This window comes from Parasteatoda tepidariorum, chromosome 9 (genome assembly GCF_043381705.1).
Source record: "Parasteatoda tepidariorum isolate YZ-2023 chromosome 9, CAS_Ptep_4.0, whole genome shotgun sequence".
Classification (NCBI taxonomy): Eukaryota; Metazoa; Arthropoda; class Arachnida; order Araneae; family Theridiidae; genus Parasteatoda; species Parasteatoda tepidariorum.
Window position 1 is genome coordinate 4,722,940 of NC_092212.1, and position 11,657 is coordinate 4,734,596.

An 11,657-nucleotide genomic window follows, 5' to 3' on the forward strand; every position below is an offset into this window, starting at 1 on the left:
GACAGTCGGCGCGAAAGGGTTAAATAATGTAAAGCTTTATATATTTCATAAAAAGAAACAACATAACTATTTACTTACTAGTCCAATTGTAGAACTAGTATCATCTATGTAACTTGATTTATAAGATCTCTTCTTCAACCTAAACAAAACAAAAAAATGCGAATTGTAAATATTTTTTTTAAACAATGAGCATGTGAGTTGAAAAAAAATGTTGCTGTTGTGTTTTTTTAATGTCACTTGAAAATTCAGCAAACCTGCTTAATGAAACAAAGCGTATTTAAGGCAGAGGCTGCGTTATTTGTTTTTCAACTCCCTACAAACCAGACTATCCCGCCCTCAATAAATGTTAATAAGGATTTACCGATTTTCAATCTAAATCAGAACTATAATATGTGCAGGGTTTACAATACTGCATAGAAATTGTCATGTTTCTCGGGAAATACACATGATTTAAAAAAAATGGAACGTACACACGTCAAATATTTACAACAATTTTGTGTACATTACGAAAAGCTAGATATCATGAACGGAATATGCGAAATAAAACGTACTTTATTAAAATTATCGTATTAAAAGAGCCGACTCTGCAAAGATCAACTTTGATAAGAATATTTATTATCACACGAGATTCAGATTAAATCAAAAAATATTATTATCTGTTATGATGGCTATGCATGGTAGAACTACTTGTGATCAAGAAGCAAGATAACAAAGCAACAAGTATTTAGTTTTCGTTCTTCAAATCGAAACTAAATCTCATTTGGAGTAGATTTTTGTTCCATAACCTTTGAAAGTCAAGAAAAATAGGGTTTGAATTTCAAATTTTTCTTGAAACGAATTCAGCAGAAAGAATTTTGAAAATCAAATTTAATTTTTTTAATGACAAGCTTCATTTAACACTAGAAGCGCCATTAGGATAATTCAGATCATTTATTTTTTGTCATCTCTTACGTTGTTTTATTAGAAGATACATGGGAGTTTCAATGCTTATATTTTTTTTTTATTTTTCCTAAATTGTTCCTAATTTGTAAATTTTGTATCAAAATTTCATGCCTTTATGTTGATTATGTTAAGACCATTTTAACCCTCGAAAGAAAATTTCTTATTTTTTGAAGCTTCATGCCTGGTTTTTATTTTGCAAGACAGCAAACCTTGTGAAAATAGTTTGTAGAACAGAAATTGGGGACAATCGTGTTAAAAAGAAATTTACGCAATAGTTTCCGTTAAATTGCATGGTATCTTAAATCCGGTGTTCAAAATAACTTAGTTGTGATCTTATTGAATTTCAAATTTGTTATTGCGTCTGAAAGAAACCATGTATATCGTGACTATAAACAGTTATTCTTGTTATAATCCTGAACAAGAAAGAAATGTTCGTAAATATCTATTGCTTGTAAATCAAAAGGCAAATTTATAGTATGACAAACAAGTTACATGAATTAACTTTTGAATAAAGCTTTTGTTTTCAACTGACATAAAATTTAAAAAAATCGAATGGTTATCTTTATTTGCACAAGTTGAAAAAAAAAGCCCAACTGAACGACAACTTTGGAAAAATATAGCGCCCTAAGTACAGAACCACACCTAAACTCCGAGCACAGCTGGAGTACAGATATTTTTTTTTCTATCTCAGTCAAACTTGAAGATGAATTTTTCCCGTTTAAAGAAATGTCCAAATATTTAAGATCGTATAACTGAACAAGAAAAAATTTCCTTATATTTTGAGTGTCATTTCTTCGTCATGACATTCATGGCTTTACTGCAAATGGAAACAAAATACTCAATGTATTGGTGTATGAGAAAGCCTTAATTCAAAATAATATCCAAGTTGAAGTGTTTGCAGACGACACCATTGAGTAGAAGCCAAGCACTCTCCCTTACTACAATAGAACGAAATGGCAGACACGATGCTAAGGAATCATTCTACACTATGTGAAACTTGCAAATGGCTCGCAATTATTTTACAATGTTTAAGACATTGCTACCTTCAATGCTTGGATAATTTTCGAAAAATCTTTCATCACCCCGATTACGCATTGTGAGTTCATTCTTGTGCGAGTTAAGAATCAATTGTTCTGCTCATTAGATAGCCCCTAATATCTAAATTTCTACAAAATAAATCTATAAAATAAAAGAAGCGCCCTTTTTAACATTGCAAGAGGCAGAATAAAACTTCCGATAACTATGAGATAAGCTAGAAATCAATTTGACGATGTTTTACTGACACTGTAACGTCACGTGGATATACTATTTGTAATGTCGAACTAATATGGGTGTGACGTATGGGTGTTTCGCAAACGTCAAATTCTTGGCTATAGATGGCGCCATTGGAAAACAAGAACAATCGCACCCCTTGCCTTGATGGCCTATGACAACAACAACAATGTCTAATTAATGATGGAACTTAAACAATTTATAACCGTTATATATTAGTGCGTATTGTTTTAATTCGTATCTTTTGTTTATTCTTGTATTACTTGCAGTTCTGTGGACGAATATTCTATAACGCAATATTACACTATATTGTTATATTTTCATGGTCAATGAAAAATATAAAAAAATTAATTAAATCTCGAAAAATGTTTATATGTAGTAATTTTCACAATATTCATCAATTAAGCTATCATTCACATTGGCATGATCTTAGTTAAGTACAAAATCAGGCAGTTCTAGTGCTAAAATCAGTTCGACTATTCGAGTTTAATGCAGAATGTACTTGTTTTGTTTTGCATTATTATGTATATTCATTCATTTTTTCATAGGTATTTAAGATATAAGTTTAAATAATAAATATTTACTGGAGGTGATGACGGAATTCTACACAATTTAGATTAAACAAATTCTAGTGTTGGGAAAACTGCACATTGGTCCTTAACAATGAAAAGTAATTTGTGTAGGCAATAGTTTTTAACCTTAAAAGGGATCAGTGTAAGAAACGCGATACTTTCTCTACTTTTCCCCACCTGCAAATGAAATAATATAACTCCCCATATGGAAAAGCAGCACGTATTTCGCTTCAGCTCAGGTGCAATTTTTTTTTGATGTATGGTTTTAATATGTACACATATGAAAATATGGTAATAAAGTTGTTTAATACTTACACTCGGTATTTATGAACCATTAAAACAGAAAACAAAATCAAAGGAATCACCATGATTGATAAAATTATGAGAACAACTCGCATAGCTGTGGCACCTAAAAAGTAATTAACTGAATTATCTATAAAAGTATATAAATATTTCTAAGATTTATTTCTGATTGATACAAATTACGCAGGGATTAAGGTTGAATTATTATCAAAATAGAACTTTTATAAAAAATATAGAATTCTTTTCACAAAATTAGGTTCAATGAACAGCAAGTTGAAACAAAAATAACTATAAACCTTTTTCTCTAAATACTACCCTCTATATGCATTTTTCGAAAAATGTTTTTTAAAAAAAAAGAAGACGAAAATAGGTACTACAAATTAATGTCTTAGCGAGGAAAAAAAAAATAAAGAAAAAAAGCTGTCGAAATGTGACATATCAGAGAGAGAGAGAGAGGTAGGTCTAAAGAAGTAGTTAAAAAACAATTATAACAGACACCTTCGAATTTCAACACACTATCTCACTAGTTTTGATGTCCTGTACACGACCCCCCACCCCTTCATTAATTGAATATTCGCAGCATATTTGTTTTATTTTCCTAGCTTAAATATTCATTGGCAAAGCCCAGCATCTCTAAATTTTTGTCTTCTCTTTAAATGAGGATTCTAAAAATATCAAAGCGTTCCTAAAGAAACGACCCGAGTACCTAAAATTAAAATTATATACTTTGGTCAGGGTAGTATTTATGTAAAAAAATTAAAAAGTTGGAGACAAATTTTTAAAAATAGATACTTTAAATTTATACTTACCTGTAAACGTTACTTTTAAAAAGTAACGAGTTAAAGTTCAAGCATTTTTAAAAAAAGTAACGAGTAAAGAGTACAAGTAAAAGTACAAGTACTAAACAAAGAAAGTAACGATTTAAAAGTACATTTCTAGGAAATCGAAAATTCAAAGTAACCTAAAATTTTATTGAATAATATTCTTATGTTCCTTAATGTTTTTGCAAAATTATTGTTATTTATTTAGATATTTTTAATTTTGAAAGTTATGGATATTAATTTATTTTTAAATTCGGAAGAATATTATAATATAATTTAATAATATAATCGTATAATATAATTTTAAAATCAAATATAATTTTAATATCAAACTTTTTATGGATTTGCACGAAAAAGAAATTTTATCTATTGATTTTAATTTTTAGCTTTTATTTATTTAAATTACCATTGATTTAAAATTGTTTTACTGTTTAGAAACGCGTCTTAAAAGCACAAACATAAACAAAGCAAACTCGGGGCTTCAGATAGCTTTGTGATCTTTGAGTTAGTTAAAAATAATTGAATGTGCAGTATAAGTTGAAACAGAAGATATTTAAACACGAAGTTAGCTGTGAATGCATATATATTGCACATTAATTTTATAAATTAAAAAAAAAACATAAGCATTTTTTTTAATTTAATTTTTTTTCAGAAAGCTTACCGAGTTTTAGAAAAAAGTAACGGTTTCATTCGATATTTCTGTTACAAATACTTGTACTTTTTCTCTAAAAAAGTAGCGAAAGTACAAGTAAAAGTACTAAATTTAAAAAGTAACGAAGTACAAGTGAAAGTGCGTACTTTTTACTGGTACCGGCGGTACAAGTAACGAAAGTAAAAGTACTGCCATATATGCCTGTAAACCTTTAACTTTTTTCATTTTTATAGGAATTTTTATTATATTTTTGGGAAATTTTCTAATAAATTTGATTCTACAACTAACAATTTTTTTCAGATCTCAGCAACCGTAACTGATAAAGGATTTTTAAACCAACAGACTGGCTTTTAAGCATCAAATTTGAATTAGTTATTTTAATATATAATAATTATTTATATTATTGCATAAAATTTGCTACCACTTTAAAAGTTTTGGGTGCCTCCTATTAATAAGAATTGATAATAAGTTTTGGTATTGTAATCGTTCTGAAATATCAAGTTAGAAAGAAAAGGTTTAACTATCATATTTTTCTTATCTCTAGCATGCAAGCAGCCTTGTTATTAACATATTTCATGCTAATTGGATGCTTGTTAGTTATATTATAGTTATATAATATAGTTTCTTTTTAAATTTGATGAATGCGGTTTAATTATTTTAAATGCTACTTAATTTTTTTAAAGAAATTAATATTTCTTACATTTTATGAATTTTATTGAAATTTAAATGCAAGCTGTATAAAATGAATCTAATTTAAAGGAAATATTATGCCAATGGTTAATTTAAAAGGAAAAAAAAATAAGATTTCTGTCTTTTTCATAGAATTAAAATTCAGCAATAAGTCTAATTCTATTAGGACATCTAAATGTAATCAAATAATAATTAAAACTAAATTCACAAGTAAAATTAAATATGTGAATAAAAAAGATCAAGTTTTCTTACCAGCCATATCAACCTCTTGTATATCACAATTAAATCCAGTATAGCCTTTGTCACATCTATAGAATTAAAATTAACAAGCTTAAACATTCATCAAATAGATATCAGAATTTCGACATAAATCATTTATATTAAACTTTAACAAAATGAGCAGCAAAATAATCGTGAAATCTAAAACAAAATTCAGAGCAGTTGTTATAAGCATAAGTTATAAGCAGTTATTATTGCATAAATGCATACATATGCTTTAGTAAAGCTATTATTTATTAACGGGAGCACAGCCACTAATATTTGAGAAATATACGAAGTACTTTTCCCTATGTTGTTTACCTAAGGCAAACACTTTGAAACGAAGATGATTTTAAGTCATTTGCATTCCTGACAACTGTCACTCTTTCCGAGAATAGATTTTTCACGTAGAAACACTTATCGAAAAACTATCTCACTCAAAAATAATTTTAAGCTTTCACCATGTTGAAATTTGCTACCGTAAAGACTATTATTAGAATGCATATCTGTTGTAATTATTTGCATGTAGTGGTGGTCAAACTCATTTATATTATAAAATTGTAATTTATAAAGTTCAACAGAATAATGACACCTCAATAGAAGGTAAGGGCTCTACTCCCCGAGCCACCACGATTTCCGTCATCGATATTGGTTCTTGCTGCTGGAAATGTTCAAGGCATGGCTTGACATAGTTTTGTGCCTTTCTGAATTGCGGTGATGTGAATTTTATAATACGCTTCTTTCTCAATCTATTAAATATTTTCCGATTATTTTTATTTAATATAATTGTTTTTGTCTCTTTCTTTTTTGCATTTCTAATTTCTTTACTTTCCTGGTTTTTTGCGTTTCGTTTACGGATGCAAATTGAACTACGATATTTTTTATCTATCCTCTCTAATCCCCTTTCAATTTTGGTAAGACAATTTCCAATCACCCTGTATTAGTATATAAAAATACGATATTAATATATCTTATTTCAAGAATAAGCATTTAAGACTACCACACATAATAAGAGCATCAAAATTGAATGATATCACTTTTTGAAAGAAAAAGAAAAATCTCGTTCTACTAAATATTTCCATAGAAAAATGCTATTAACACATTCGAATCGAGTTACTCTTTTGTGAGTAGCAAACTTGAATTAAAATTTTCATACAGGTAATATATTAGCAACTACAACCATTGATCGTGAATTCTAAGTAAATGGTTAAATGTGAACTGTTTCACAGATTTTTATGGTTTGCACTTTTTTTGGAAAAAATATTGCTAGAATGAACACACTGTGTCGGAGAGGATTAAAGAGTTTTATCGTTTATTTGAGAAATGAAAATTTATACTATCTTTCCGTGATAACAGCAAAACTTTAAAGAAGATCTCTCTTATTTGTTTTAGAGTAAAGTAACGCATTCGTTATTCCTCTTAATTCAGAACTATATGATAGACGAAAAAATATATATTGAGGTTGCAATTATAATTGACTTTCTGACTTTCCTTCAACAAAATGCTAACACATGCAGGGCTCGAAAAGACTCAGAAATTTTACCCGTCCCCGAGGACGGCTTGTCCAACCATGTACCCGTGCCGTGCCGTCCTCCTTTGAAACTAACTCGTAGTTTCTAAATAAATAAATATATAATTTTCTCTTATTTATTACAAACATTTATATAAATTGCATAATGAATTAGTAGTTACTAAGATTACAAATACTAGGATTGCATTATACAGTAATAAAAGGAATACTAGGTTACTAATAGGAACCTAGTATTTCTTTTATAAAATAATTTATTTCTTTTATGAAATAATTTAAATGACAAATGTCAAGTTATCTGTGTTTTTTAAATGAATTAAATATGACGTTTGCCAGTTCCACAATCAAGCCAATGATTTACAGAGGTTTCTGCACAGAAATCTGAAAGGGGTTTTCCATTTAGGTTGATATCTATAATTGCGTTTAACGCTTCTTACCAGTACGCGATTTTTTTTTCTTTGTAAATTCATTGTTGAAAAGCTCCTTTCAACCGCTGCAGTACGGGAGACAGAGAAAACATCAATTCCACCATGCGCAGTATGTTGCTGTATTTCTAGATTCGAGGGTCATTTTGGAAGTGAGGCGCTAGACTCTTGTAAGATAACAAAAATTTAAAATGTATCACCAACATGTATCACCGTCCGCGCGGACGTCGGATTCGAGAAATTCGTCGTCCGCGTGGAATTTTTGACCGCCGAGGACGGGCGGACGGGTGGTTTTTCGAGCCCTGAACACATGTTTAAAATTATATCTATAATAGCCGATATGAGGTTTTTTGGAAAATTGTCGCAACCAAAATATTGAAAGTAAATAGCAAAATATTGAGCAAAATATAGATCATATTATCCGGAAAATATAGCAGAATATTGAGACAAATAAACTAGGTGACTCTTGCTTATGTGTCTCAAACCTCTCTTAGATTCACATAGGTTTCTTAACCCTGATTAATAAACTAAAATATTTATAGTTAAAGTAAACAATAAAATAAGAACGAAATTAGTTGAAAAGCTTCCATAAATTAAAGATAAAACGCATTAAATATACAGTGACCTCTAACTTATGCACCACCTGTTTTATGCAATCAAATAATGATAGTTATGCATCAAAATAATGATAATTATCATTCCTTTATGCATCGCTATCAAAATAAATATTTCAAATATAAGCAGAAATTATTTTCAGAAAAATGAAAAAATTTATTTTTATCTTTAAATAGAAAAAAATCACGTAATATTTTAGAAAAAAAGTTTTTTTCTTGTGTCTGTTAAAGTTAAAGTGTAAAATTAAAAATTGAAATAACTAAACAATCTTTGTTACAGATAAAAAGAAATTGCAACAAAGATTGTAATCTGTGACGTATTGTTGCTGGATAAAGTGCAATAGTTCTTTTTTCGTCCCTTGTAACCTTTTAACCTCTCTCTGTCGTTTCTACGATTATAAATATTAATTACAATATACGATTATAACGATTATAAATATCAATTAATAATGACATTAATAGATTATAATTTAATCTTCAGAAACATTAATCATGTTTCTAAAGCAATTTATGTTGCATTTTTGAATTTTGAAAGATTTTCACTTATGCGTCCCTATAATTTATGCGCATTTATCTGTTGAGTCCTTAGGGCGGCGCATAAGTGAGAGTTCACTGTTTTAACTCAAAAACTATTTTATTGAACAAAAATATAATTGTTATGCAGTAATTTTTTAAAAAAAAGACTTAAACGTGATTTCAAATAAAAACGTGATCTAAAAATTTATATGTGCATGCTTACTCGCAGCGGTAAACTCCATCTTTAGCTTCACATCGTCCATGTTTGCATATTTTCTGATTGCACATTTCTTTGAAATAAAAGAAAAACTGTTACTATACAATGTAACATAGTAAGTATGCATGTGTTACATATGTATAGGCTTAATTATCCTTATTTTACAAGTTTTGCTATTTGATTCGCTACCAATATATTAAAACATTTGCAGAAAGCTGATCAGTCTGAATGAGAAAGAAAAATAAATTATGGCAGCTTCCTGAAAAATGGCCTTAACTGCATGTCAAACGCCCTGGTGCCTGGAGGTACCGACTACGTATTTTACCACATTTCTGGGCTCATCTTTTGGGGTGTCATTCTCAAATTTGTGTTTTATGTTCTTCAATATGACAAGGGCGTATGTCTTTGTCTTCTTAAGCAGTATCGCCGGTTACCGATGGTTTTTTTTTCTTACATCATTTTCAATACCAAAATTTTTAATTTTCCTTTACTAGAAATAAATGGCCCATGTAAGCGTTAAATAATAATAATAATGACTTTCGATTGTATTGTGCACATTAGCTCTAGAATTTCAATACTGAAGTCACGTAAAAATGCTCCCCCCTAATAAAAGTGCTTCTTCTTCATCCAGGCACTAAGCAAAATGAAACAAAAAAAAAATCAGACAACAGATTTATTAAATGTTTACAGGACTCTATTATTAAGGCATTCGTTTGCCTGATTATTAACTTGTAAGGGGCATTGGTGTCCCTTTTATATNCAATATATATATATACACTGGATTACTCCAATTTTCCACTAGTTTGGGGGAAAATTTCTACTTGAGGTAGCTAAGTCAAACAAATAAGAATTTTATAAAACTTTTATTAGCATTTAAGAACAAGACAGTTTTAAGTCCAATTTTATTTAAATGCCATTACAATTTATGCTAATGATCTTAATCAATCCATATACAGGGCTTCCTACTTTTGGGATGGACTTTTTTGGTAAAATCTCTCCTAGTGTTTGATACGTTTATGTTTTAATCTATGATTCTTCATTTTGTAAATTTGGCTTAAGGTTATTTTCACCATCACTGCATGTAACTGATTGAAACGTTCATGTGAAACGTCACTTAGTCCAAGCTTACTCGTGGTGCAGCTTTTGATATGTTAACAAAATTACCAAAAAACCAGATAACTTTAATAGTCTAACGCTCTTTACTGTATTTTAGATTGAAATAAAAGGATTAAAATAAATTTTTATTGATTTTTTTACATCGGTTTTCATGCTACTGATCTGAAAGTCAGACAAAAATCTTAAATTTTGATAGTTGCAGTTTTTGATTGGCTTGATTATTTTTTATAATGATTGAGGTTATGAAAAATGGGCAAGTTTGAGCTCCTAAATATTTTTCCCTTCCCTCAAGAAAATTTTAAAGTTCAAGGTAATTTCTTTAAAAGTGAAATATAAGTATATTTTAAGGGGTTTATCTGAAGAAAACAACTACACCCCAAAGTTTTGTTTTGCTATATTATTAGTATATTGCTGTGACTCGTTACCATTGGACATGCTTGCTTTTGACAGTTATGCTCCGTCAAAGTTATTAAACAATTCAGTATGGGTGTTGTTGATTTTTCCAGATAAACCCCTTAAAACATACTTATATTTCTCTTTTAAAGAAATGACTTTGAAGTTTTCTACAGGGGGTGGGGAATTTTTTTAGGGGCTCAAACTTACACAGCATTCATTTTCATGACCTACTTTAATATAAAAGAAATCAAGCCAATCAAAATTACAACTATCCCACATTGTCTGAAGTTCTGACTCTTAATGGTAATCTAAGTAAGGTGACGTGACTAAAAAAATTGAGGTTCTAAACATGAGATTATGCATTAAGTACAAAAGTGATATTTTTATTACCTTCACAGTTGTGAATCATAGTTCGCTTGTCAGAGTAAGGTTGGATAACGCCAACTGACGAGAATCCTTTTCCGCATTTACATTCAAAACTGTTAGTCCCATCATTGAAAGTTGTGCACTCCTTTTGTTTACCACAAGTCCCATCTTTAATAACATCTTCGCATGGATCAGCAGGTGTAAATTTACCTACATTAAGATGAATTCTATATAAGTATACATATAATGAAAAATTTTATCTAAAAATGGATTTCATAACTGCTTTACTTTTGAAATATAAAAATATTAAATTATCAAAATTGAGAAATTTTATTTTACAATTTTGAGTGAAAAGATAAATGTGACCAGACAAGAAATATTTTTAAAAGATGAGTATAAATGCAGCTGGAATAAAAGGAAAATCTGTGCAAATTCTATATTATTAAAAGTAGATTCATTTCGAAAAGGGAAGTATATAAAAATACTATTTGTATATAATTACTATATGATTGCATCTACAATTAAGTCAAAATATGTGTAGGAATGCCATATAAATGTAATTACATCGTAAACAAAAGGGATATATATATATATATATATATATACAGATGGGTGACAAAATAATACGAACACCTGTGAAATATCAGAAAATCTTTATTAATAGGGAGTTGGACCACCCTTTGACGGAATTACAGATTTAATACGACGTGGGATCGATGCATAAAGGTCATGGACAACGTTTAAAGGAATATTAAGCCATTTCTCTTGCAAAGCGGCCTCTAATTCCAAAAGATTTGATGGAGGTGGGAATCGGGAACGAAATTTAGACTCCAAATATTGCCACAAATGTTCAATAATATTTAAGTCCGGATACTGAGGGGGCCATGCGAGATGCTCAACTTTATTGTAATGCTCTTCGAACCATGTTTGAACGCACCTAGCGGTGTGGATAGGGGCGTTGTCGTCTTG

General features: G+C 29.5%; 1 protein-coding gene across 1 annotated transcript in view; it reads right to left on the bottom strand.

The window, feature by feature from the left end:
* The window catches only part of LOC107442536 (neurogenic locus notch homolog protein 1), a gene marked incomplete in the record, with an annotated part of 313,056 nt that overhangs the window by 13,597 nt on the left and 287,802 nt on the right, over positions 1–11,657 (bottom strand). Inside the window, 1 exon segment of the mRNA XM_071185571.1 lies at positions 10,713–10,898. Coding sequence (XP_071041672.1) covers positions 10,713–10,898 — 186 coding nt within the window.